Source organism: Ailuropoda melanoleuca, chromosome 10 (assembly GCF_002007445.2).
Source record: "Ailuropoda melanoleuca isolate Jingjing chromosome 10, ASM200744v2, whole genome shotgun sequence".
NCBI classification, from domain to species: domain Eukaryota; kingdom Metazoa; phylum Chordata; class Mammalia; order Carnivora; family Ursidae; genus Ailuropoda; species Ailuropoda melanoleuca.
The window spans coordinates 109,562,525-109,590,326 of record NC_048227.1 but is presented as its reverse complement, the minus strand read 5'-3'; the positions used below and the strand labels follow the sequence as shown (position 1 = coordinate 109,590,326).

General features: G+C 56.9%; 1 protein-coding gene across 2 annotated transcripts; it reads left to right on the top strand.

The window, feature by feature from the left end:
- Positions 1-775: 775 nt before the first annotated feature.
- Positions 776-27,609, top strand: THBS2 (thrombospondin 2). Of its 2 annotated transcripts, none has more exons than XM_034669486.1 (22): positions 776-1,227; positions 3,790-3,862; positions 5,287-5,843; positions 6,968-7,052; positions 9,956-10,152; positions 11,709-11,849; positions 12,409-12,508; positions 14,350-14,520; positions 14,647-14,823; positions 15,474-15,647; positions 16,036-16,163; positions 16,234-16,386; positions 16,835-17,053; positions 17,897-18,004; positions 18,674-18,833; positions 20,105-20,223; positions 20,832-21,066; positions 22,231-22,458; positions 22,879-23,150; positions 23,700-23,797; positions 24,699-24,838; positions 25,609-27,609. In XM_034669486.1, the coding sequence occupies exons 2-22, from the start codon at positions 3,811-3,813 to the stop codon at positions 25,614-25,616; spliced, it is 3,522 nt and encodes a 1,173-aa protein (XP_034525377.1). In that variant the 5' UTR covers positions 776-1,227; positions 3,790-3,810; the 3' UTR covers positions 25,617-27,609. The 2 variants fall into 2 exon arrangements, with proteins under 2 accessions (XP_034525377.1, XP_002926534.1); XM_002926488.4 differs by having other exon boundaries at positions 779-1,227; positions 12,412-12,508.
- Positions 27,610-27,802: the final 193 nt, after the last annotated feature.

Below are 27,802 nucleotides of genomic sequence, written 5' to 3'. Positions count from 1 at the left end.
GTCCACCTCCTCCCTCTGACCACCTCCTCCTCCCTCAGTCTGCCTCCTCCCTCTGACCACCTCTTCCTCCCTCTGACCTCCTCTTCCTCCCTCTGTCCGCCTCCTCCCTCTGTCTTCCCCCTCCTCCCTCTGACCACCTCCTCCTCCCTCTGACCACCTCCTCCCTCTGTCCACCTCCTCCCTCTGACCACCTCCTCCCTCTGTCTTCCTCCTCCTCCCTCTGACCACCTCTTACTCTCTGTCCACCTCCTCCCTCTGACCACCTCCTCCTCCCTCTGTCCACTTCCTCCCTCTGACCACTGTCTACACTTGCTGTGGGTGATGATGGGCTCTGGGGAGGGGCAGGGAGTCTGACTGCTGCCACTATTATTATTCTGGACTCTATCCTGCAGGCAGTCCCACTAAGTGAGCCCTTGGAGCTGGTGACGGGTTGTCTGCCACTGGGGATAAAGTGCCAGCAGGATGTGGCCCCATCCAGGGTGCCCGCAGGGAGGCCTCCTCTGGGGTCCAGACAGCACACAGTGCACGATTCAGATGAAATAAATCCTCCCTTTCCTCTTTCTCAGTCATCTAAGTGCAGAAAATAAAAGTTTCCAACTTCTTCTTAGGTCAGATATTTATTTTGCACGTGGTAAATGAATCCAGCCATAGGATAACCTCATCCATACATCGACTCCTCCCACCAGCAGTCGCTCTGCATTTTACTGATTGGGACTCGCTGGTGTAGAAAGACCTTCTCAGTCTGGCTGATGGGAAGCTTATTTAAAACCCTAGAACTTGCAATCTTTCTGTGAAGCAAAAAGGGGAGTTCCAGCCAGTCTTGCTGGCTATATTTATAGCACTTTGTTTCCTGAGAGAAGACAGGAAAAGTGAGTGCTTGCTCTCCCTTCTTGGAGGCCCCTCCTCTGCCGCCCAGCTGGAGGGCTGCGGGAGCGGGGCGGCACCAGCATCCGTGTGCCAGGTGCTCCGAGCGAATGCGAGATCGGAGGGGGATTATGTCACTCCTTCGAAGGATGAATTAACCGTGCTTCCTCCGTGTCTGACTGACAGCACCACCCAGGAGACCAGAGCATATAAAGTGGCAGCTGCTGCCGGGCGGCCAGTGCGGTGCCGACCCAGCTCGGCGGCAGAGAGGGCCGAGTCTCCCGCACGCACGCTGCGGACCCGGTGCTCTGCCCTCGGCCCCCAGCCCGGCCTCAGCCCTCGCCACTGCTGCTCACGTGCCAGGTAAGAACTTTGTGCAATTCGTAAGAAATCATGGCATTGTACTTTAATTTTCGGAAACGGCTGTTTTGATTTCTAAGAAAGGAGAAGGAAAAAGTGCCACATGCATTTATAACGTGAGGTGGGGGCTTGTCTGCGACCCTGGCTGCACCCTGCGAGCAGAGCCGACGCGAGGAAGCCCCCGGAAGCGTTCTGTGTGTGGGGCTCGCGCGGGGAGCTTCCTTGGCGGTCGTCCGGTCTGACGGTCCTTGTGACTGTCACGCGTGTACCTGTCTGCGAGGCTGGGCACAGGCTTGTGTTTTCAGCCACAGAGTCAGAAGCTCCCACAGTAATGTTTGTCGTGGAGGGGGGACCAGGAGGGGGGCGTTTGAGAAAAGCCCTCCTGAGAAAGTGAAAACACAATCAGATTATAGAGACTCCAATTCCAAACACTGCTAATAGCTCAGAGGTGTCTTGCAGTGTTATTAATGGACACCACGCACCGTAGTCTAGAGAAGCTTGTGAGGACCCTGGAATCCAGCTGTGGTTGCAAGTGGGGGCCGATCTGTCCAGGAAAGTCTGGCCCGGGGGTCCCTGAAGGAGGCTGGGTGGGGGCTCCTATGCGATCGTGTCCCTCCTGACGGAGGGAACTAGAGTTTGCTCAGAAAAGTTATTGCTGCTTTGATTGCTGATCTAAAAGAATTTTAAAAGACCTTCATGTGCTCTAATTACATTGTGCTGCAGAAAGTCTTTGAAAGTTTCTCTGGAAAAATTAGAGCCGTGAACACACACAGTGTGTGTGGAGGTCAACCGCACAGTGAGGGCGGCATGTGTCCGTGTGTCCGTACTGAGCGTTGTATGTGATACGGACATTCCTGGTCCTGCCGTGACCCCGTGAGATGAGAGGTGATCCCCTTGCTCATTTGGCCAGAACGCCGACACCCGGTGACACTCCTCTTCTGGGGACCAGAGGCTTTGGTTTTGTTAGCAAGAGAGTTCAAGTTACTCTGTCTAAGCTGACATTCGGGAAGCAGGGTGTCCAGACCTCGGGGACGTGCATCTTGGAGGGAGCCCACCTTTGCCAGAGCCAGCTGTCACCCTCTTTCTTCAGGGGACAGACAGCACACACCTGGTTGAGGGGACACAGGGAGCATTCCGGATGAGCTCACCGCTGTTTACACTGAGACCACTTGTGGGAGCTCACTGAGCGCCAGGTGTCGTTCTGAGTTCTAGAGTGCTTCCTCGTGACCTAGTCCTTCGAGAACCGGGTGCGCATCCCTGCTTTGCAGGAAAGCCCGAGAGAGTGGTCTGGGGACAGCCGAGCAGTGCGATCAGCAACACCTGTGCCTGCGGTGCTGCATGCACCCTTTCCAGTACGACTCACTTAGCTCACTCCTCGCAGTGACCCTACCGGTGGTGCTTCCAACGACTGCTCCTCATTGGGCAGGTGACCAAACTGAGGTGGGAGGTTGAGCAGGCCGCCCGCTGGGGCCCGCTGCCTCGCAATGCGCCACTGGCAGACAACCGGGCCCGCGGCCTTGTTCGTGGAGAGGTCGCATGCAGCCGGAGTCCAGACTCCGGAGGAGCCCGCGAGGTCTGCAGAGCAGACTCTGCTCCTGGGAGCACTCCTCCCTCCTAGGAACATGACTGCTTCCAGTTCACCAGCTCCTGCTGGAGACGGACACTCCTTGGCTCTCTTCAGCCCTGAGCTGCTCACGAGCGTTGCTATCCTCCTAGGGGAGGGTTGGGGTCTCAGCCCCCGCTCGGATCCGGAGCAGGAAGCAGCCTGCTGCCAGGAGGGGCCTCCGTGCCCCACATGCGCGCGCGGGATGCTGCCCACGCAGGATGCTGGTGCTGGAGCGCCAAGGCGGAGCAGGGGTTAAGAGCGGAATGGGCTTCTGTCCAGCTCTCCTGAGTTCTGGCCCAGCGTCTGCTGGCCTGAACCATGCCAACTGAGAATCCTCAAGAATGGAAAAACAGGCCTGCAGGAAAATAGAGCAGCCGAGTAAAAGTGATTGCTAAGTAGAATGCTGTGTTTTTTTGTGGTCATGATACACCAAATTACATTTACTTCTCCCACATACAGTTAATATTTATTCTATTTGAGTTAGCCACAGCTTTGTTTTTCCTTAGCTATTTACTCAAAAATGTCTTTGTAGATGATTTTCTAAATAATGCTGATACTTTTCTAAATTCCTGTTTCCTGGGTTTAAGTCTTGGCTTCGCTTCTCACCAGCAGCGTTGCTCTGGGCAAGCACTTAACTCTCCTGGTTCTTCATTTACCCATCTGTAGAATGGGCATGATAATAATAGTATTTGCCTCCTAGGTCATTATGAGGATCAAATAATGTGACCATTGAGATGTGATTAGCACAGTGCTTGTCGATACATGCCAGTCCAGTAAAAACCAGCCACGGTTAGAAGCGCCCCCTTCGAAAAGCTCATTTCCTATCCAGTGTTTACTTCCTACAAATCCCTTTGTTTTTGATTCTGATGCATAAACTGTTCCTGTGAGTGAAAATTCCAGCCGACATGGAAAGTGGCTGCTGTGTGTGCCTGCGTAACCAGGGTCTGATTCCTCCGTAGGGTTCGGCCGCGGACGCCAGGATGTTCTGGGCGCTAATGCTGCTTGCGCTCTGGGCCTCGTCCGGCGCTCGAGGTGAGTGTGGACAGCGTCTCCGGTCGTGCGGGGCTGTCGGGCCCCAGCAGGTGACGTGACTGCCATTCCTGAGAAGGTCCGGAACTTCCTTTTCACTAAATATTTACTTACTTCTGACTCTGTGTAATAGGAAATTACTTATATTTGGAAAATCTAGGTATTAGAGAAAAATACTCTTTCACCTAGAGACACAGCGTTTGCTGTGCACATCTAGCCTGTGTTCCCCATATGCTGGATTTGTAACACTGCAGTACCTGGTGCTTTAGAACTCTTTCCTTCCCACTTTTTCCCTACTTGAAAGTATATCATAAATACTTTCCTGTGTGTTTATTTTCACACAACATGGTTTTTAAGGACTGTGTAATATTCCACCAAGAGATAACCCTGATATTTTTTAGACCAATCTCCATCTACATCATTGGTTTATTATCATGAGTATAAATGATGCTAGCAGGAATCCTGCTGTGAATAAATCTCTACTAGCCTTTGTGATTATATCCTTAGAAAGAGGTACAAAAGCAAAATTGCTGAGTCACAGGTTTTAATTATTTTAAGGAATTTTGACATATTGCCAAATGGCTCTATTAAAGGTGATAGAATTCGCCCTTGGATCAGCAACACTGTGACTATAATGTTGGAACTTGCCATGTAGGAGATGGAAAGCTATGCTTCATTTAAAATTTCTGTTCAGTAAATTATTTTGAATTATTTAAACCGTTATATTTGGGACGGTCTGATTACTCTTCTTTCCAGTCATTCAGATGGTGACTTAAAACCATTGATTTGCAGACTTGAGACCCACCAGTGTCTCAGAGCCTTACCTGGAGTGTTTAGTAAGACCTGCAGAATATACTTCTGCAAAATAAAGAGATACAATGTAACTTGTGTAAGTCACATGATCACAGGAAAGCAACATGTAATGCATCCACAGCAAGGACAAAGGCCCATTTCCTCTGCAGGATTATTTTCCGGGGAGATCAAATGATAGAGGCAGGGCCTCACCTAAGCCCCGGATCTGGGTGGGAGAGCAGGGGCAGATTCTGGAAGCTGTGCGGAGCCCAGCACGGGGCAGTGCTTCCTGCCCGAGAAAGTCCGGCTGCGGAGACCGCCAGCTAATCTAGACGAAGTGCTCGGTTTACCTTCTGGCTCACGCTCCTGCTCAGCCAAGGATGGAATCGAGTTCTGTGAACCAGCAGCTGTCTCCGGGGGCCCCACTTTGGGAAGCAGCCGGAGAGAGAGGATAATGGCTTCACATGAAAGCTGCCATTAGCACCCCGATGGAAAGGGAGGGAAGCCGGGGGACGCCCGAGGCCTGACTCAGGGGCACGTGAAATCGCGGTTTGCTCCCCCACATGTAAAAATCCCCCCTGTGCTCATGCTCGCCTTGCCTGCTGGTAACCTCTCTGCTCTGTCCCTGCTGGCAGCCGGTGGCCAGGATGAGGACACGGCCTTCGACCTTTTCAGCATCAGCAACATAAACCGGAAGACCATCGGGGCCAAGCAGTTCCGGGGGCCTGACCCCAGCGTGCCTGCCTATCGCTTCGTCCGCTTTGACTACATCCCGCCGGTGAACGCAGATTACCTCAGCAAGATCGCCAAGACCGTGCGGCAAAGGGAGGGCTTCTTTCTCACGGCCAGCCTCAAGCAGGACCCCAAGTCCCGGGGCACGCTCCTGGCTCTGGAGGGCCCCGGAGCCTCCCAGAGGCAATTCGAAATCGTCTCCAACGGCCCAGCAGACACGCTGGACCTTACCTACTGGATAGACGGCACCCAGCACGTCATCTCCCTGGAGGACGTGGGCCTGGCTGACTCCCAGTGGAAGAACGTGACCGTGCAGGTCACCGGGGACACCTACAGCTTGTATGTGGGCTGTGACCTCATCGACAGCTTCACACTGGACGAGCCTTTCTACGAGCAGCTGCGGACAGAAAAGAGCAGGATGTATGTGGCCAAGGGCTCTGCGCGAGAAAGTCACTTCAGGGTACGTACGGCAGGGTCGCGGCCGACGCGTGAGGCAAGGGAGTGGGAGCTGGGAGCTGACCAGCAAAGGCGTCTCTTAACCGGATGCCGGTGCTGGAGCAGGTCAGGCCTGGCTCGGGAGACCCACACCACCCTGTGCAGCGCACAGAGACATGCACACACAAGCATCACACGTGCACACTTGCACACACTGTATGCATGCACATGTGTGCACACCACTGCACTCATACCTATGCACACACGTGTGTGCAAACACACCTGTCTCAACCACAGATAAGCAGAGCATGTTGTCCCAGGTGTGCTTTGTTACCTGTGCAAACGGTCATTGCTTTCCAGACTGAAAACAATTCGATGACCAGGGCATCCGCCCCCCCCTAGTGTTCTGGCGACCCCAGGGTCCGTACGTGGAACTCACTGCCCGCTCTCCTTTAGTACTGAGATGCTAGGGATGCAGATTAGCAGCCATGCTTGTTAAGAAGAGGGTGTTGATTTATGAGAAGAGAGCTCCATGTTCATCTTAAAGCACATCCGTGTTGAAATAGTTTGGGGAAGATCTTTCCAAACCCACAAGCGTTCAGAACCCGCAGTGGAGTCAGTGCGCTCTCCCCTCCAGATCTGCGCCTTCTTTGGAAATCAACGTGCATTTAATTCAGTTGTTTGAGTAGAAGGCTGGACTCCTCACCGGTCGTTGAACTCAGCTCTGGTGGCCGTCGGGAAGCTCCTGTGGGCCCTGCCGTGCAGGCTGCTGACCGCTCACGGTGAGGAAGGCACTCTGGCCTTTGGGAGCCCGTGTCTGTGATTAGGCCTCGGGTACTTCTGAGACTGTTAGCCAGACGCCAGGAAAAGGAAATGCAGCCCAGCGCGTCCGACTGGACGTGCTCTGAGGACAGAATTAGCTCACGTGTCTTGGGGCCACCCTCACTGTCTCGTATGTGAGATCCCCGGTCTGCGCCAGGCAGGAGGACCCACGGTAACGAGAGCTCAGCCTGCAAGTGTGAAGTCGTGGAAGGAAATGTTCTTACTGTTTAAAGAACACATCTTGTATTTTTAAAATGTCACTTAGCTCAGCCTCAGACATTGGATTTTTATCCGCTGCTCTATTTCTCTCCTCGTGTGTATTTCCAGGGTTTGCTGCAGAATGTCTACTTAGTGTTTGAAAATTCAGTGGAAGATGTTCTGAGCAAGAAAGGTTGTCAGCAAAGTCAGGGAGGTAGGTGTGTCTTGAACAACGTGTTTCATGTTTCCTTTCTTGGACGGATTCCTACTATGATGTGTGTGCATGTGTGAGTGTGCACGTGTGTCTGTACATGCGTGTGTGAGTGCACGTGTGAGAGTGTGCACGTATGTGTCTGTACATGCGTGTGTGAGTGCGAATGTGCATGTGTGTGTGCACGCGCGTGAATATGGGGGCGCTAGTGGGGATTTAAGAAAGAATATTCTAATAAAGTGTCATTATTATGTTTGAGTGGGTTTGCTGGTCAACTTAGACATGTTGACATCTGAAAATGATAAACTGCTTCAAAGATTAATTTTGAATATATTTTAATAATCCAAAATAATCAATTTTACAAGCCAAGTCAACCCCTGCATTTTATCATGAATACATGCCAATTTTCCAGTCTGTTAATGTGTGAAGATCATCTCTGTAAGCTCACACACAGATACTTGCCTGACAGGTTTATGGGGTTTCTCACGCTCCTCACAGCTGTTGACAAAGCCCAACTATGAAGACATCTAGGCTGTTGGAACCAGTGACGGATGGTACCGCATTGTCTGTTCACTGCCTTTCGCGCTTACCTGCAGCCGTGATCTGACGTGTTCTTGAGTGTTTACTTTATGAAGCTCAGTCTGCTGGGCTCCTTAAACTCAATGTCGGTGAATCTTCAGAATGCCTCTGGGATGGGCTCGTTCGTGCTCAGTAAAGCAGCTGAGGCTCCGGGGTCCACGGCTGCCGCGTGTGGCTACCTGCGGGCTGGCCGCCCACCTGTCTCCCAGGGCGGGTTCCTTCTGTGAGCTGTTGTCACTGGGGCCCATGTTCGTGTCAGCTCTAGAGACTGACACGTGGAGACCGACGTGTGCAGAGCATGGAGGATGTGAGGCCTGTAAGGCTCCGCGGTGGCTCTGGGGCCCGCACTCCCCCGAGCCGGGAGCGGAACTCGGCCCGCGGAAGAGCAGGGACCCCGCGTGTCCGCCCTGCTGGCCCTGGGCGTGCTGTGCGGCCGGCCGGGGGTCACCACGGAGCTTGTGCCCCTGTCCATCTGCACGTCTTCCATGGTCAGCCAGTACAAGCACGGGGCCCTAAAGGAATTCGGATAGTGGTTTTTAGCCAGACGGTGGGGTGGAGAGAGGTTCGTAGAGCCTGCCCCCGGTCACACAGGCTCCCGCGAGAAGCCCCTCATTTGCAGTAGCTGCTGGGGCTATGACCTCACCCCTGCGTCTCCAGCCCGGCTAACAGGCCAGCTGCTGGTCCCCATAATTTAAGCCACTGCTTTTTTGGGGGGGCATGTAGTCTTTATTTTTTAATTTTTTAAATTTTTTTAAAAGATTTTATTTATTTATTTATTTGACACAGAGAGACAGTGAGAGAGGGAACGCAAGCAGGGGGAGTGGGAGAGGAAGAAAAAGGCTCCCAGTGGAGGAGCCTGATGCGGGACTCAATCCCAGAACGCCGGGATCACGCCCTGAGCTGAAGGCAGAGGCTTAATGACTGAGCCACCCGGGTGCCCCGGAATGTAGTCTTTAAAAAGCAAAAATTTCAGTAAAGGCTAGGATAGTAAATGGACATCTGACACTAACCTCGAGGGAAGGTTCCACAGACACAGAAAGCAGAGAGTGGCTCTCGGTGCTCTGACCCGAGGGGCTGTGCTTGTGTTTACAGGAAAGCTGAGCGCCATTCCAGGTGCTGAGCTCCGCGGGGCAAGGAGACCCTTCACCCTCGATAGCAGGAGAAGGGGACTCCAGTCTGGGTCCCAGTTCTAACCACAGGGGACCCTGCCGCGCGTCTGTCTCGTCAGAGGGTGACGGACACCGTGACTGTGGGGGTATCCCGTTCTGAGGAGGTACTCTGGGGCCTATCCGAAATCAGGCGACAGTGGGCCGCGGGGCGTGTTCCTGGGTGCAGGGTTGTTTTTAATCTGATACCCGTGTGCAGTGGCTGACGTGCTTATGTTTGTGGGGTATGCACCCCTGTCCAACCAGCAAGGCAGGGGAGCTCCCTAGATCAGTGCGATTGTGCAAGGATTTATGACAGAGGAATAAAACCTCAACAGCGGGAGCCCCGGCGGGATGATGGTGTTCGCAAGGGGTAACTCGGCAGTGAGACGCTAAGAGACACAGGGCGTCTTACTCCCGTGACAGTCACGTGGTGGGGGCATGGCCACGTCTAGGACCACCGGCTCCCATGGGGACCCTTCTCTATGGACTGGCCCAAGTCCGTTTCCGGTTTGTGTCCTAGCCCATCCCGTGGTGGGGACCCCAGAGGGTTTGTGCGGCTTCAGGAGCAGCGAGGGGGAATCCCCTGGTCGGGCATCTGAGGGGTCTGCCCTTCCCTCCAGGGGACGCCGCAGGGTGGACGGAGAGAGAACGCAAGTGCGAGGGAGGGCCGGTGAGGTCTGACCAAGCTGCTGATCAGTGTGAGGACTGCTGAATCCGCCTTGACGCGGAGCCAAAGCCCAAAATAAAGGGTGTTTGGAATAGAAAAATGGGCCAGCAAACAGCTGGGGGGAGGCCGTGGATTTCCCGAGAACACGTGGTCGGAAGCAGATCCGGTGGGGATGGAAGAAAAGGGTTGTCACAGGAGATTGCCTCCTCTCGGCAGAGCCCCTCGCGGGCAGAGCTGCGCCCGTGCGCGGACGGTCTCCGGGCTCCTGCCTTCCATCACCGCCCTGTCCCTGAGAGCCCCTGCTGTGCGGCCAGCAGCTGTCCGTGGCGCTGTTGGCACGTGTCACCAAGTGGGCAGTGTCCTGTTTTACCAGCAGGGCCATGATGGACACGGTGCCATCACTCGCTGTTCTGGGCGGACCTCGCGCCTGCGTGGCGTGGGCCCGGCCTTCTCCGTGGCACCACCTCCACGTGGCCAGGCCGCGCTCACCGCCGTCCCTGTGCTTCCTGCAGCTGAAGCCAACGCCATCAGCGAGACCACAGAGACGCTGCACCTGAGCCCGCAGGTGGCGCCCGAGTACGCGGGCCCGGGCGCGCCCAGGAGGCCGGAGGTGTGTGAACGCTCCTGTGAGGAGCTGGGCACCATGATCACCGAGCTGTCGGGGCTGCACGTCATGGTCAACCAGCTGCATGAGAACCTGCGGAAAGTGGTGGGTGCCCGGCCGGCCGCTTCCCGGTGGGGACGCGCACGGCAGGGAGACAGGGCAGGTGGGGGTGGGGAACTCTGAATCAGAGGCCCATGGGCTCCACGCGCTTAGACGGTTCTTAACCCGGGGGCGCTCGTGTCCCCAGCAGATACAGCTTCTGAGGGAGAGGGAGGCGCTTTTGTGGAGAGGATGGGTGAGGCGAGGGCCGGCCGCGGAGCTCTGGGAAGTGAGGACACAGGCAGGACCGGAACAGCCAGGTCCCCAGCACTTCGGGGAGGAAGCAGTGTCACCGGTGACAGGAGCCAGCTTCCCCTGCGACGCTCCCTCCACTGGGCTCAGGGGACGGGAACAGGGAGAGAGACACAGGGAGGGTGGGCCTGGAGGGTCTGAAGGTCTGGGGTGTCCTCCCTCCTGCGGCCCGGGGAAAGCCGCTCAGCGGGGCGCGCCCGTTCCCACCCTCTCCCCCACGGGAAAGGGCCCGGAGCCACGTTCTGACTGTGGCCCAGGATGGGGTGGGACCAGCTCGATTTCCACTCTGTGGACAGGTAGAGGCAGTGGGCACAGCTCGGCAGCTCATGGCAAAGGCTGCATGCCTTCCGGAATCTTCCAGCATGTATGTGGCCGTGGGGCAGGAATGGGGGCGGGAGTCCCCGCTGCCCGCCGTGTGCGGGGGAGGAGGTCAGGAACTCAGAGGCGGGAGCGTCTGCTTTGTGGGGAGGGTCTTCCTGGGGAGACGCTGGCAGTATCGCTGCCACAGACCAGGGCGTCCAGGGCTGTCACAGAGACAGGAGGGGATGAAAAGGGCTTTGGGACAAGTTTGCTTAACTTGGAGTTGGGGGCAGGGACATGTGTGACCTCCAGAAACCTCAACAGCACTGTTTCTGTGCATTTTGGGGCAAGAGAGGACCCGTGCCTTTCTTGTGATTCTCACGGGGCCTGTGACCCCACCCAGAAGCCCCCCCGAGGGGGAGAGGAGCCCACAGCGTGTCAGCGGGAGGAGTGCTAGAAACACGTCGGGGGTGGCCCGTGTCATTTTCACTTCTTTGATTTTGTTTAAAACCTGATAGCTTTTCCTCCAGCCTGTAAGCCCCAAGACAGCAAGAATTAGGCGTGTGCGTGTCCACGTTCTCAGACTGGGTCTGTGGTCTTTGCAAGAATGAATGAATTCACGAACTGGGCATTAGTTTTCAGTGGCGCTTGGCTGGGAGGGTCCCTTCTCCATCCAGCACCAGCCAGCCGCTGGGCTCCAAGGGCTGGAGCCCACTGGGCCGACGTGCAGAGGCGTGAGCTCCAGACCGGCTGTCGGCCGGGCGCTGAGGCGTGAGTGGAGCGAGAGCGGGGGCGGCAGGCGTGACCTTGCTTGGGGAGGTTTCACGTCGACCGGGTCCGACTCTCCGAGGGGGTCGTGGCGCCCCACGCAGAGCCTTCCGCACTGCTGGCGGCTCTAGTCCAGACCGCGGGCACTCTCCGGTCAAGGAGGCGCAATCTTTCTCGGCCGTGAGATGATGAGTGGGTACGTTGAATTCGTCGACACTGAGACGTTCCCCTCAACCTTCCAGTCCAACGATAACCAGTTTCTCTGGGAGCTCATCGGCGGCCCGCCCAAGACGAGGAACATGTCCGCTTGCTGGCAGGACGGCCGCTTCTTCGCGGAAAATGAGACGTGGGTGGTGGACAGCTGCACCAAGTGTACCTGCAAGGTGAGGCGTGGGGACCCTCCTCCCGTTGGGGGCCTGCATGGGGTGGCTGCATCCCCAGTCTTCCCTGGCGAGCCACAGATGTGTGCAGCCGCGTCCGGAGACCCGGGTGGGGGGTGAGCGGTGTTGACCGAGTAAGGTTCCAGCCAACCCCACTGCTCTGCACAAAAGAAACGGGCTCCAGGAGGAGAATGACTGTCCCACGGGAGGTGGGAGGCGGCCGGAGCGGAGCTGGCCAGTGCGTGTAACTCCAGGCAGCTCCGTGGGGCCTGGGGGTGCAGGTCGCTGCCCACATGGTGATCGGTAGGTAACTTAGCCTCTTCCCCTGGGGTAGCCCTACCCCCCGTTTCCACGATGGCGGCCTCAGGGGTCCGCGGTGCACGCAGACCAGGGCCTCCTGCCTATTGTGTGTGGACGGCCCGTCTTTATTTCTGGTGTCTGTGACGTGCAGGGTCTGTGGCACCTGGATGGGCATAGCCGTCCCCCTGGCCCTTCCCATCCAGCCCTCGTGCCGATGCTCGTTCTTTTAAATGCATGTTACATGAACCCCTTTCTCTGCTAGCAGAAATTTAAAACCGTTTGCCACCAAATCACCTGTCCCCCGGCGACCTGCGCCAACCCGTCCTTTGTGGAAGGAGAGTGCTGCCCGTCCTGCTTCCACTGTAAGTGCGCAGAGCTTGGGGTGCTGGCCCGTTCATCGGCCCTGGGCCTGTATGTCACTCTGTCTGCTGACCCGCAGCCTTACACCGTGAGCAGGGTGGAGGGGAGGATGCAGGGACGCCTCACCCCAAGGCGGTCCACACTCACAGCCCACACTGACCCGGAGTCTGAACGTCCCTGGAGTGCAGGCTCCTTTCCTGTCACCTCTGGGGGAGGAGGCCGGGCTCCGCAGCGGCTGTGCAAGGGCACAGCACTGACTTAGGGCCCTCAGGAGTGCCGGGCACTGAGGCTTGGCGCTCCAAGTGTTAGGACAGCCAGTAACCCTGTAAGTACACCTCGCAGAGTAAGGACAATGAGAACAAAGCCCATCAGAGCAGCACCCCCAACACACCCTCGTAACAGATGGTGTCCCCAGGAGCAGACACTGGGGGCGGGAGGGCCCTGCACACTCACGGGCTCCCCAGGTGGGGCGAGCCGGTGTCCGTGGTCGGCTCCTGGCCCCGCGGGCTCTGGGTAGCCGGGGTCTAGTGGATGCTCAGGTCCCTACCCCTGCTGTGCGGTGTCCCCGGGTCCTTGCATGGATCGCACCCTCGTGACTTCCCTGGGGACGGCACCTTTGCACGGATGCCTGCCCAGCTTCGTCACCCCGGTGTTCCAGCTGGGGTCTCATGCTGCAGCCACACACGGCCGCCTCCCGTTCCTGCCGCTGCACTCTGCCGCGTTTGTCCCTCTGTTACCCTGCGGGCCCCTCTCTCCTCCCCCGTGTGAGCATGCCGGCCACTCCGGTGGCGTCCGTGGTTCCTCCTCCCCTGCCTGGTCTGGAGGCCTCGAGGCCGAGGTCATGGGCTGGGGACACACTGCAGGCTTTGCACACGCCCTCTGGACGAGGCTGGAGAATGGCTCTGGGGATGAGCTCAGGTTCTGCCACTCTGTGATTTTGGGCAAAATATGATTTTTCTGGGGCTCAGATTCATTATCTGTAAAATATGGGATGATTATGCCCACTACATGGGGTTCGTTTCATGATTAAAATGGATAAATTAGAGTAGACTGCGTCCGTGCAAGTGCCGGACTCGCCTTAAGAACTGGATGGGCGTCCCGACCCCGAGGGGCAGGGCCCGCGTCCACGCTGTGGAGAGCGGTCTCCGTGACCTCATTCTCATCTGGTTTCCTGCTTTCTGCGACGTTTAATCTTTGCACAGCACATGCCCCGAATACGACCGCAGGAAAGCAGTGCATTGCGTGCTCACCAGACAGATCTCTCACAGGAAGTTGTATCGTTTCTCTTACTTACGGATTATAATTCACTTGGAAGACTTTCTTTGCAAGAAATTGCCTTTTTATTTAACTTGTCCCGATTTAAATTATTTGGGACTTAATTTTGTGACCTGTCATTTCAATCAAAATTTAAAAATTTCATTATCACATGTAACTCAGCAGGAGGTTAAAATGGAAGCAAGTTAAATCTTAGTAAATCCCATAAAGTCCCGTGTGGACGCTGTTCCGGACTCTGTCCTGTGAGCCATCTTAAGAAATCCGTAGACCCCTTCCCCGACATGGACAGTGAGTGCGGCTCAGTGCACGATAGACCCCGTGGCCTCCAGGGCGCTCTGCGGGCATCCCCACATGCCCCTCTGTCCCGCCCGGGCGGGCAGGCCCTGAGCTCCGACCAAGGTGTGGACGTCGGGTGACTGGTGTGTGCCCACCGGGCGCCCTGCTCGGGGGAGGGTGTACTCTGGACACCTGCCCTCCCCAGCACGAAGCTTCTCCCTCTCTTCACGGGCTGGTCCACCCCCGGGCAGCCCTGGGCAGAGGCCTGACAGGCCCTGTGATTCCCATGCAGCGCTGGACGGCGAGGAAGGCTGGTCCCCGTGGGCGGAGTGGACCCAGTGCTCTGTCACCTGTGGCTCGGGCACCCAGCAGAGAGGGCGGTCCTGTGACGTCACCAGCAACACCTGCTTGGGGCCATCCATCCAGACGCGGGTGTGCAGCCTGGGCAAGTGTGACAACCGCAGTGAGTGTCAGGGCTGCTCCGTGTCAGGGGGTGGGCTCGGCTGCTTCTCCTCCTCTCCACCGCTGGGCGTGAGCAAACACCCGGACAGTGGCCGCCCTGACGCCCTTGTCCTTGTCCCTGTGCTAGTCCGGCAGGACGGGGGCTGGAGCCACTGGTCGCCTTGGTCGTCCTGCTCTGTGACCTGCGGCGTCGGCAACATCACGCGCATCCGTCTTTGCAACTCGCCGGTCCCCCAGATGGGCGGCAAGAACTGCAGAGGGAGCGGCCGCGAGACGAAGGGCTGCCAGGGCGTCCCATGTCCGAGTAGGTGGGGTGAAGGCAGGGCGGGAGCGGGTGCACGAGATAGTGGGGACCAGGGTTCCGGGCCAGGCCCGCACCTGCCCAGCGGCAGCGGGACTAAGCCGTTGAGCTGCTAGAAGCCGGCCTCAGGGGTGATCCCGACCACCTGCGAGCCCTGACCTCGTCCAAGCTAGCTCAGTGAGATTACGGCTCGTCCGCGATTGAGCGAAACATCAGCAGAACTGTGGGTGCTGTCACTGCGTGCCCTTTACTGGGGGCGTGTGGATGCCCCAGAACCGTGGGTCTCAGGGCACGGCTGACCTGCAGCTGGACCCGGGACCCACGGTGCCAGAAGGCCTCTCAGAAGCCCGATTCATGCCCAGCACGGGCAGCCAGCATGTCCATTAAAACGAACGTGAGCTCTTCCCTGACAGGTGCCCCTGCGCCCGCAGGCCCTCATTAGCAGTCAGCTTCTACGCGCAGCACCTGTGTGATTTCTCTTCCCAGAGGTGAAAACCACGCCAACCGAAATCTGTCGTCTGCATTACCCCTGAGCTCAGGGCCACGAAAGCACACTCTTCCCAATTTTCCAGCCATGTGTGGAGGCCCGCTCCTTCCGGCTCTTCCCGCGTAGGTCGCCTTCCCCATTGACTCTCTGTGCTCTCCGCCCACAGTCGATGGCCGGTGGAGCCCGTGGTCCCCGTGGTCAGCCTGCACCGTCACCTGTGCCGGCGGGATCCGGGAGCGGACGCGTGTCTGCAACAGCCCCGAGCCCCAGCACGGGGGCAAGGACTGCGTGGGGGACGTCCAGGAGCAGCAGATGTGCAATAAGAGAAGCTGTCCCATCGGTGGGTGTGCGGGCGGGCGCAGGTGCAAAACCAGAAAGTGTAAAACAAAGAGCAAAACAGTAGAAAAATAGAAAAGAAAGATCAGCTCCGTGCACGTCACGATAGCCGCTCTTATCACCGAGCTCGTCAGCGTGTTTGTGCAAACACGGCAAATGCACGACGCACAAGGGAGGGTTTTGTGTGGCGACAGCCATGCACGTGCCCGTGTAGCCGCTGTGTTTGTACCGCCCAAGGATGAACTCTTGGAGGTGGTGACGCTGCAGGCGCCCCCGGCCCTCCCTGAGTAACTCAGTTTCCCTGCAGCCGAGCCCCTGGGGCGTGGCAGTGCATCTGTGACTGGCTCTGGGGTGTGAGCCCAGCTAACCCCGCTCTGCGTCCTCCCACGCAGACGGCTGCTTATCCAATCCCTGCTTCCCCGGAGCCCAGTGCAGCAGCTTCCCCGACGGCTCCTGGTCCTGCGGCTCCTGCCCCGTGGGCTTCCTGGGCAACGGGACGCACTGTGAGGACCTGGATGAGGTGGGTGCTCGCCCTGGGGAAGGGGTGCCCACAGAGACGGGGACAGGGCTCACGCCTGTGTATCCCGCAGTGCGCTGTGGTCACTGACGTCTGCTTCACCACGAGCAAAGCCCACCGCTGCGTCAACACTAACCCCGGCTTCCACTGCCTGCCATGCCCCCCTCGCTACAAAGGGACCCAGCCGTTCGGCGTCGGCCTGGAGGCCGCCAGGACCGAGAAGCAGGTGAGGAAGCCGGCCCTTCGTGCGCTGGGGAAAGGCTGTAAATCCATCGGGAAGAGCCCAGGGCACTGGGCAGAGGGGGGTGGAGAAGAACAGGGGCGGCCTCCCTGGGGCAGGCGGACGGCTGTGGGAGCCTGTCCACCACCCCGACTGGACCAGCCTGGTGGGGGCGGAGCAGAGCTTTCCTGCAAGGAGCCCGAGAGGCCCGGGGTGACAGCACACGGTTGCCTGTGGGCTCGGGCGTCATGCCGGTGCTGCTCTGGAGCCTCTGGAAAACGCCTCCAGAGAGAGCATCGCTCCGAGTCTCTGGATGCCTGCCCGGCACCTGCTGGCCCTGCAGCTCCCCAGGGGGGCCCTGCACCCCTGCGTTTGTCCCCGACGCCCACCTCAGACCCTCCACATGAGGGATAGGGTCTCCATGTGTCCTAACCACATGGCCCTTTCCCTGCAGGTGTGTGAGCCTGAAAACCCGTGCAAGGACAAGACTCACGCCTGCCACAAGCACGCGGAATGCATCTACCTGGGGCACTTCAGCGACCCCATGTACAAGTGTGAGTGTCAGACCGGCTACGCGGGCGATGGGCTCATCTGCGGGGAGGACTCAGACCTGGACGGCTGGCCCAACAAGAACCTGGTCTGTGCCACCAACGCCACGTACCACTGCATCCAGGTGAGCGCAGGCCCTGGACCCCGTGGGAGCCCCCCCCCCCCACTGGCCCAGGAGTCCCCATTCAGGGCCGTTGTGGCAGTTTGGAGCAAACCTATGGGTCTAAACAGTTGGGAGCTCCGGGTGGTTCCCACGGCATCCTCCGCTCGCTCTCACGGCTCCCTTTCTTGAGGCGGTAACTTGCTGGAGCCATGTTTCTCCACATTTGTGGGACTGGGGGAGCCTGGGTGCGACGGCACCAGGGAGCCCTTTGCCAGCTCCAGACATGACCCCAGGTGGGACGCATGTGGGACCGGGGTCCTTGCTGGTCTGTTTGGAGGCCACGCTGGGACTTCCGTGGGGGACGGGGGAACAGAATTGAAATGCAGCTCAGGTTTGAATTATGACACCGTTGGAGTGACACAGAATGATTCTTCTCATTACGCCAGTTACCCACTCATGTGAAGAGCTGACTGGGGAGATGATTTGGACTCTATGCCTCAGTTTCTGAGCAGATGTCCACCCCCGATTCCTGGCGCCTGTTGGCTGAGGAGGGCGAGAGTGCATGAGCGTGGCTCTCTGCGAGCTGGCGTGAGCTGGCGTCGCAGGGAGGAAGGGGACCCCGTGGGCTCTGCCCTCCTCCAGGCTTTCAGAGCAGCGGCCCCTCCCTCCCCTCGGGTTTCTGCTCTCCTGTGGCAGCTTCATGGGGGTCCTGAGCGAAGGACACAAGTGTCCCTGTCTGGATGCGCTGGCGGCGGGACGGCGTCTCCAGCGCAGCCTCGCCCCCCTGAGGACAGCTCTGTGCCCGCGGCATTACTCCCCTGCCCCCTGAGTGTTTTATGACTCCTGTGTGTCCTCTGCTCGCAGGACAACTGCCCCCTACTGCCCAATTCTGGGCAGGAAGACTTCGACAAGGACGGCACTGGCGATGCCTGTGACGATGACGACGACAATGACGGCGTGGACGATGAGAAGGTGGGGCCGGCGGGGCCACTTGCGGCCTCGGGAGCGGGTGGCCAGGGAGGAGAGCCTTGTCCCAGGCCCCTGTACATGTCTGTGGTCTGCATTCCCGCACACGCAGCCCAGCACTGACAGGGCGTGGGGCATGGGCAACACGCGGTGACCAGCCCGGTGTGGGGCCGTGGGCGCTCTGCTGGGACGCTGGCAGTAGTTCAACCTCTCGCTACGCGCAGAGGGCCCACCCGTCCTCCTGTGGTGCAGCGACGAGCACGGCTGTCCCCGCGATGAGTGATGTGCTTGCCTTTACTGCGTGTGCATGCTCGCACTTTGAGAAGGTCGTTGCAAGACCTAAGTGACTTCACATGGCGCTCAGCACGGCCCTAGCAGGAACAGACCACCTGTTCCTAATCACGGCTCCACCACCTCTGCCTTTCCTGATCCACTGACCCTCTCATCACTACTCACTCACTCGTGAGATGGGCACGTATCTGTTCTCACCATGCAGCGAGCAGTATGTCATCTTTGCCATAAGAAAATCTCAACGGTTGTAGCGGGAGGCAGATGCGTTGCTCTGGGGCTGCCCGGCTCCGTCTGCGTGGGTCGTCTGCTCCCTGGGAGGGTGTGACGCGCAACCCAGCACAGCTCCCACGCGGTTTCCTGACTCCTTCCCTCGCCTTCCCGTAGGACAACTGCCAGCTTCTCTTTAACCCCCGCCAATTCGACTACGACAAGGATGAGGTTGGGGACCGCTGTGACAACTGCCCGTATGTGCACAACCCTGCACAGATCGATACGGACAACAACGGCGAGGGGGACGCGTGCTCCGTGGACATCGATGGAGACGGTCAGTTCTGCTCCTTGCCATACACGTGTGTTCGAGACCTGGCGCGTCATCGTCCTCCCGTGGGCGTGGCGTAAGCTGGCCGCATACGTGGGCTGACACGAGATTCAACTGTTCTCGCGGGAGGCCAGCCAGCCTCCCCTGACCCGTCCTTCCTGGGGTCGGTGGGGGGTCACCCGCCTTAGGACGTCCCTTCATAGAACTGCAGACGTGGCCTCTTCCTTCTCGTGACCCAGCCCTTAGTTCAGCGGGCTGTGTCCTTCACGCTTACCCCCGTCAGACCCCCAAGAATGCAGTCCTGTCTCCTCAGCAAATCGCGCCTCCGGGACACGTCTGACGGCAGCGCCTGCCTCCCTGTCCCGGGATGATCCTGCCATGCCCTTATTTCTAACAACTCATGAGTCAGCCATGGCAAAGCTGCCCTCAGGGGTGCCCCAGGTGTCAGGAACGTCTGACACCTCCAGGTCACGTTCTGCCAGAGAGTGCCCTGGGCTCCCAGGCTGCTGGTGCCCTGGAAGGGAGCCCGTACCCCCAGCGGTGGTTGTCCCTTGCCTGCCGGGTGTCCGCGGGCTGGGGCTGGGGCTGGGGCCGACGGGCGCTCTCTGCCCTGGCAGCAGCCGGAGCATGAGCCAGCCCTTCCTGGGGGTCCGTTCTCGCTGCCCTCCCCATCCCGCCCCCTCGGGCCCCAGCTGTGCAGGAAGGAGGCGCCTCAGCCCGTCCTGTGCCTGCTTCTGACTCAGCGATCGTGATGTTTGGGGTTGCCAGCTGTGGACGGGGTTGTTGCGACCCACTGTTACTTCATGTTCCCATGACCCCAGCGGTGATGGGACCCATCTCCTGCAGGCAGATCTCTTGAAATGAGGTAGGCCACCCGGAAACCCAGAGGTCAGCCTCTGCCTCCATCACTTTCTTCCATGGAGCAGATGGTGACAAGGAGGCAGCATGGCCCCTGAAGGCACTCAGCTCCGGGCTCAAGGCCAGTTTTAGGGATGGATGTGGGGGAACAATCCACAGGGTGAACTCAGAGATCACACCGTGAGAACACAACGCTTCGTCCACCGCATTATCCGGAAACCTCTGCGAGCAGCTGTTACAAACTAAGGGGATTTGAACTTCAGTAGGAAATCTGACACATGTTCTTCCAGGAAGTCAATAATATTTACACTTCACCATAATCTTAGATCCTTTTTTGTTGAACAAAAGTTTGGCTGTAAGTTGTTTAATGCAGTAGGAAAAGCTCCGTGCTTTCTCCGTTTTCCCTGGAATACCCACAGATGTCTTCAACGAACGGGACAACTGTCCCTACGTCTACAACACTGACCAGAGAGACACCGACGGGGACGGTGTGGGCGATCACTGCGACAACTGCCCCCTGGTGCACAACCCCGACCAGGTAAGTGATCACGTGATTGATCGGGTGTGTCTGTGAGCAGAAGGGGGTCGGGGCCTTATCCGTCGTCGATAGATGTGTCTGTGTGGCTTTCCGTGAGCTCTGCCAACAAGTGACAGCACGGGCTTTTCAATCATTTTAACTGAAAACGTTTACTGAACTCAGTGCTTCACTCTCGTATCTCGGTGGCCAAGAGCCAGATGCGTGGGTGCCTTCGCTGCCCTTCCCTGATGGGAACCGTGCCTCCCTCCACTTAACTTCCTTTCCCTGAAGCAAACGTGGGAACCGGCTTCTCCTCCAGATCTGCCTTTGGAAGACAGTGAATGTAGCGCATCACCATAGCAGGTGGGATACACCGTGCAGACGATGTCAAAAAGGCACTCGATTCTGTGGCGTAATTCTTTCCAGGATTCTTTTCATGACGCGAGCCCATGGAGAGCGGTCGTGGAGGGTGGAGTGTCCTCATGCCACCCCTGACGCAGACAGCCCTCCCCGGGGCTCAGCCGCGCACATGCAGGAGGTGGCAGCCCAGCTGCAAGGTCCGGGCGACTTCAGCCCAGCACCCGGCTCCCTGGGCGGACGCTGAGCATGGGTCCTGCTCTGTTCCCCAGACTGACGTGGACAATGACCTCGTGGGAGACCAGTGTGACAACAATGAGGACATCGATGAGGACGGTCACCAGAACAACCAGGACAACTGTCCCTACATCTCCAACGCCAACCAGGCCGACCATGACCATGACGGCCAGGGTGATGCCTGTGACTCAGATGATGACAACGATGGGGTCCCCGACGACAGGGACAACTGCCGACTGGTGTCCAACCCAGGCCAGGAGGACTCGGACGGTAGGTGCTGTGCCTGGGAGCCCAGGGGCCAAGTCTGTGGGGGACGCGGGGTGCCACACCCCCTCTGTGGCAGCTCCACCCCCGCCCCCCAGCCTGCGGTGCCAGCCACAGGCTCCTCGCGCATCGGGGCAGCAGCAGTCTCAGAGTCAGAGCTGTTGGCAGTCTCTGCAGAGGGGCACCCGTCACAGACAGGATGGCGTGGGGATCTGCGGTCATGACAGTGAGGGCTGGGATTTATTCTTTCAAGGGCAAAGCAAGCAAAAAATGGTGGGTGTGAAATGTCAGGAAAAGGACCTTGTTTCCCCGCAGCTGACCGCACCCAGGGGGCCGCAGCAGGAATTGGGACCCCCGGGAGGGTCTCCAATAGGCAATGAGGTGCACGTTGTGCTCAGAGCGTTTGGGGAGCGTGAGAAAGTGGCTGCAGGTGCATGTGACTCTGCTCGGCCTCCAGGAGCGGAGACAGAGTGTGGGCGTCTGAGCCCATGTGACTCACAGCCACACAGGGACTCGGGATCTGAAGGTGATTCCAGTGGACACAGGAAGCCTGTCTGGACCCACAGTGCTCCACTCAGGCCGCCCTGTGGGATGTGTGAGGGGGCGGGACCGGTTTCCAGAATGTGATGGGAAATTAGCTGAAGTCGGTACCTTTTCTCCTTCTGAAGCAATCAGCACCCGAACGAGCGAGTGCAGGAAGCTGCCGTCGGCCTGGGGGCGGTCATACTTACTGCAGACTGGCAGCTGTGGGGGCCATGGCCCCCCGTATGCAGCCAGAGGTCTGGGCCCGCCGCACACCCCACCCCTTCCACTAGCTCACTGGACAAGTTGAAAGAAGCTCCCAGAAAAGAGCCCCTCCCCGGGGAAAGTCATTAGTAGAGTAAGAGGTCTGCTTCAGATCGAAGGTTTGGGGCAAGACGATGAAGAAAGGTCGTAACAGAAGTTCCGAAAACTATCAGAGAGCAAAGCTGCAAGTTCGGCTCAGTATTCCGGTTGACTGCCCCTGCCCCGTGGTCCAGTGTTGAGTGGGGGACCCTGGGGGCTGGCCAGGCCACTGCACAGGGTCACCGCTGCATGGAGCGCCCCAGCTAGGGTGTGAGGACGCTTCAGAAAAGCAAATGGCAAACCATCTACTTTGTTTTCTCATTGTCCTGCTTGTCCTGGCGGCAGGTGACGGACGTGGGGACGCTTGCAAGGATGACTTTGACAATGACAGCATCCCAGACATTGATGACGTATGTCCTGAAAATAGCGCCATCAGTGAAACCGACTTCAGGAACTTCCAGATGGTCCACCTGGACCCCAAGGGCACTACTCAAATCGACCCCAACTGGGTCATTCGCCATCAAGGCAAGGAACTGGTGCAGACGGCCAACTCGGACCCCGGCATCGCTGTCGGTGAGCCTGGAGATATGCGCCGTCCTTTGTGGTTCCTGGGGGCAAGGCGCCCACGGGGCACGCAGGAGGCTCATGGGGGTGGGATTAGGGAGGTCTCTTGGGAGCCTCCGTCCTCCCACGTCTGCCTAAATGGTCTCGACAAGAGACTGGGGAGTCACACGTTTGAAATTTCATGTTCGGTACACCATTTTAGTTTCTGGATTTGGTCTGTGAAATTTTGTGTGATGCAGGAAAGCTCTGCCCACACTCTGCACGTGGGATCTGAACCTATTAAATCCCACGCATGTCAGTCATGTGTGAGTCGCAGAACCCGAGGCAGATTCCTGATATCTGCACCCCCCGATCCCGGGCTAATTCAGACATTTGCCCAAGGGCTGCTTCCCACTGAATCCTCCGACTGAATGTCTCCTTGACGTCCAGGTTTTGATGAGTTTGGGTCTGTCGACTTCAGCGGCACCTTTTACGTCAACACCGACCGCGACGATGACTACGCCGGCTTCGTCTTTGGCTACCAGTCCAGCAGCCGCTTCTACGTGGTGATGTGGAAGCAGGTGACGCAGACCTACTGGGAGGACCAGCCCACCCGGGCCTACGGCTACTCCGGCGTGTCCCTCAAGGTGGTGAACTCCACCACGGGCACCGGCGAGCACCTGAGGAACGCCCTGTGGCACACTGGGAACACCGAAGGGCAGGTGAGGACACCGAGGCGGGCCCAGCCAGGCCCCTTCCGTGGGCGTCGCAGCCGCCACGGCTTCCGAGAGCGGCCCCCGCCCCCCACCCCAAAGATGCCCCCGCCTGGGTGTTGTCATCAGTTGCCCTCAAGTTGCACTGGTTTACGGTGGTTTAGGGAGGATCTCCCTGACTGAAGAAGCCGGGCCTGGTGCTTTCATGAGCACAGCTGGTGATCCGCTTGCACATTAAGAAATAAACCTATTTCTTGTAGAGGTGGGGAGAACTGGGTTTGGAACCTGGGTTCTGCCCACCGCCCCGCGTGGAGGAGGCAGAGCACGGAGAGTCTGAATCCACGGCTGGCTCCGACTCAAACGCCCGGGCTCTTGGTCGGGCGCCGCTGCTCCGGGTCCGCGGTTTCGATCCGCAGTAGACCTCCGTGCCCTGAAAGCGTCGGAGCCGGAGCCGGTGTAGCAGCCCGAGCCAAGGGATCGGTTTGCAGGGTCGCGTCTCCTTTCCGCTTCGGTGCCGTGAGGTCACGACGCAGGGTGCCAACTGACGTGTTTTCTCAGGTGCGTACGCTGTGGCATGACCCCAAAAACATCGGCTGGAAAGACTACACGGCTTACCGGTGGCATCTAACCCACAGGCCCAAGAGCGGCTACATAAGGTGAGCGCGGCTCCGCGCCGGGCACGCCCCCGAGGGACCGCCCACCGCGTGGGACCCAGGTCCGAAGGGTCGCAGATGCAGCAACCAAGCGGCATAAGCAGGGGGAGGGGTAGGCAGAGGGAGCAACAGACCCCCCCCCCAGCAGAGCGCCCAAGGGGGGGCTCCATCCCAGGACCCCAACCTCCTGACCCGAGGAGCTGAAGGCAGATGCTTCACAGACTGAGCCCCCCAGGCGCCCCCAGAAAGTGCAGAGTAACAGCATCTTTGCAAAATTCACATGTGCTCCAGAGAACAGTCATGGTTATAATTCTGATACTGTGAATGGCTGAACTGAAAACACTTTCACAAGAGTCAGGCTAACAGTATTTCGCTCTTTGGACGTGACAGCTTTTGTAATTGATTTTGATTAAACAAATGAATGATTTAAATAATTTTTTTTTTCAAAGTTAAACTGGGCTGATAAGGTCAGGACTGGGTTGGATTCCTCACAACGGCCAGGAGTGTGTGTGTCCCCAGCATGAATGAGCAGACCAGGCAGGGGAGCACAGACTCGCTGTCTGGGCGTGATGTTTACTCGCCCACATGCCGCCCTCCTGTCAGGGAGACCTTAGTGCCCGCAGTCCTGCTTTGGGCATTAGGATAGAGCCCCGTCCTTGTCCACGCAGTTCCAGCCTGGTGGGCGGATGCAGGTGAGCGGGTGGCTTCCACGCAGGCCACGGGGAGGGTGGCCCCGGTGGTAGGACCTGGGGACCGAGAGCTCTCTGACGGTGGCTGAGGGGCCAGTTACGGGGACTGGGGGTCTTGGAGCGATGACCTGTTGCTGCTGGCAGGCTGCGTGAGGAGAGCTGACCCCCACCCGCCGACATTCATACTCCCTTTTTCTCCTGCGCCCTGTTTTCAGAGTCTTAGTGCATGAGGGAAAGCAGGTCATGGCGGACTCAGGACCCATCTACGACCAAACCTACGCTGGCGGGCGGCTGGGTCTGTTTGTCTTCTCTCAAGAAATGGTCTATTTCTCGGACCTCAAATACGAATGCAGAGGTGGGTGAGAGCAGCACTGCGAGGCGGCTTGCAGCACAGAGCATGGGGAAGGGGCACGCATTTTAACTTTCCTTTTATGAAAGCAGCACAGTAGGGCGATAAGCAACTGTTTTGTTTGGTCCTCTTTTGTTGTTGTTGTTGTTTTGTTTCCTTATCTGTTTGTTTTAAATTGAATGTGAATTCCTTTGGTAGAACAATGCTTCCCAGTTCACAGGCTCTGCTATTCATATCGTGCTCTGTCCTTTAGCTGTGTATTCTGTACACCTCCTGGGCCTCTAAGGGCATCTTAGATGGCTACCTTTGCTGAAAAAGGGAAGGGGGCGGGGAAGGGAGGAAAGAAGCGAGCAAGAAGGGGGTTCTCTGCAGCTATGGCTCTAGGAATATATTTGAATCGCAATATTGCAGACCTAGAAGTCTGACCCCAGACCTTCACGAGCACATGAAAATATTCCCTCCTACTGATGAGCTCAGTGAGGTCCGAGGTACCTCTCAATAATCAAGCACTGAAAATTACACGTAGAGAAAGGGAACATGAGAACATTGCTTCTGGTGATGTGTTTTCTCCCCCTCTACTGGGTTGTCTTTCAAGACATGACACGTTCCCTCCCCCACCTTCCACGTGTGCATCCAACCATTCATACATCCATCCATGTTGTGGATTTTTAAAAAATTAAGATGATATTTTAGGTTACAGGTAGAATAAAATAAAAGAAAACAAAACCTATGGTTCAGTTGTCCTAATTCTGCTTACTGTTTTTTTATTTTTGTAGACGTCTAAGCAAGACTGGCTGCATTTCCAGGGACGTACTGTAGACGCTGTTAGTAGACCCCGGTGTGTGGGGTGCCTCCAGCTTCTCTCTCTTTAGCAGCAGCTCCTGTCCTTGACCTTGACGTTGGGGGTCATTCGCCACCATCGACCCCGAGCCCAGGTGCCTCCAGAGGATAAGTGTCGAAGGTGAACACCCAGCCCACTGAGAAGAGGCTTGATGATGCGCGAGGCTTTCTGTGTGGTGAAGATTGAGCATGGCATTACATCGTTTTTCTCTTGTTTGTTTAAAAAGAACGACGTTTACATATAAAATGTAATTACTTATTGTATTTATGTGTATATGGAGTTGAAGGGAATATTGTGCACAAGCCATTATCATAAATTAAGCAGGAAAATGTTGCTACGCGACTTTCAGTGCTTAAAGCCGTTTCCGTTCCTGGGTTAGAGCTGCTCTTCCTACCGTGGCGGGCAGGCTTGTTGGTCGACCACAGACACGGGTCCACTGAAGTGTGAAGCGCCGTGGGGGCAGAGAGGTCAGGAGACCAGTCACACGCGTGGGGAGCCAGCTCTCTGATCGGCACATTAGCAATAATGACAAGAACAAATGAAGCCCCTTCCCCCACGCCCCTGCCCACGGAGGAAGTCCACGTACCCACAGAGGTGCGGCGGTAGCTGAGAAGGGACACCCTGCAAAGCGGCGCTAACGTGGGTCCCGGCAAAGCCCCCTGTAGGGAACCTGGCCGCTCCTGCCTGCAGGCTCGCGGGAGCGCCGGGCGGGCTGTCCCACGATCTTGCTTTCCCGTTCCCGGGATTCCTGCTGGTGCTTCCAGGCCAATCTCTGCTACTGGAGAACAGACCGGCAGACGAACACATCCGCAGACGCCCCTTAGCATCGAATTCCTATTCTAGACTTTGAAAGTATGCCAAGTGCCTTACCTGGTCTGGCGACGCTTTTCACTAAGGTCCAGTTATAAATGCTCTGTGAATATTTATTACATGACTGCAGATGCAGCTTTATTCACAATAACTTATTTTAAATATGTGAAGTAACACGTGTGGCAGGATTCCTAGGAATAAACGTATAACACGTATATGATAATATAAAGGTACAGTTCCAACAAAACACCTTCCTGTCCAGACACAAGCTTTACCGTAGTACCTTGTCATGATAAAGCGCGCTTAAACGGAATAGATCAGTGATAACGAGTTTATAATGGAACCTTAATCAATCCCGTTGCCAGGGACTGTCGTTCGGTGTTCGTTCTTGTTACCTTTCTGTTGTACACAGGATTTAAGGCTTTGAATGCGGAAGGAAAACCAGCATCCAGCCTTGCCAGACACACCCATTAATCAGTCATACAATAATATACACAAGTTTGCATGTGTTTGTGTTTTGCCTTAAATTGCATGATCTTTCTGCAGGAAATATTAATCTCACTCCACATAAGGGGTTTAAGAAGAGAAGTTTGTCTTGTCTGAGGCGGGCGAATCTTTCTCCCCTTTCTGTTGCTAGCGATCTCATGTCTATGCAAAGTAGAGAGGATCCATAACTTTTGTCTTAACTTGCACACTTCATTTGATAAAGTTATGTTTGTTGCTTCCTTCGAGATTGATTTTTTGTTTTGCTGCACTTTTTCCTTTGTTCTGTAGATCCGCGTCCCCAGGACAGCGGGGGTGGGAGACGGGACTAAATGTAATGGTCGTGGAGTCCGCAGAGGTTTCCGTGTTGGCGTCCCTTAGCTGCACAGCATAGTGCTGTGGGGTGATGATGTGAATATTTAGAATGTACCATAGTTTTTTGGTAAATTATTTATGTTTTTCTGAACAAACTTCTCTTCCAGATTGATGAAACTTCATTTGTTCTGCCAAAGACTGTAAATATTTATTTATTTGTTCACATGGTCAAAATTTCACCACTGAAACCCTGCATTTAGCTAGACCCTAATTTTTATACTTTAAGGATTAATAACAGGAAATAAATTGTAAAAAGGTTTTCTATACATGAATCTCTCTCCCTTTTTTAAAAAAGAAGTACCAGGGCTTCTGTTGGGGGGAAGGGAGACAAACCCCGACAGGGGAGAGTTGATGTCTTGCTTCCTTCCACATGAGCTCGTCTGGCTGGAGGCCTTCCCCTGCCTTTCTGAGCTGAAGGTGTAGGTTGGGGTCCTCGTGGAGAAAGCAGCTCCGTTTAGGGC

What these genes read in the sequence shown, in the direction of transcription:
- THBS2 (XM_034669486.1), top strand. Translation starts at nt 3,811, where the DNA reads ATGTTCTGGGCGCTAATGCTGCTTGCGCTCTGGGCCTCGTCCGGCGCT. An exon ending in GGACCCCGGCATCGCTGTCG is followed by an intron (nt 22,459 to 22,878) that starts GTGAGCCTGGAG and finishes CTTGACGTCCAG; the next exon opens with GTTTTGATGAGTTTGGGTCT. An exon ending in CTGGGAACACCGAAGGGCAG is followed by an intron (nt 23,151 to 23,699) that starts GTGAGGACACCG and finishes GTGTTTTCTCAG; the next exon opens with GTGCGTACGCTGTGGCATGA.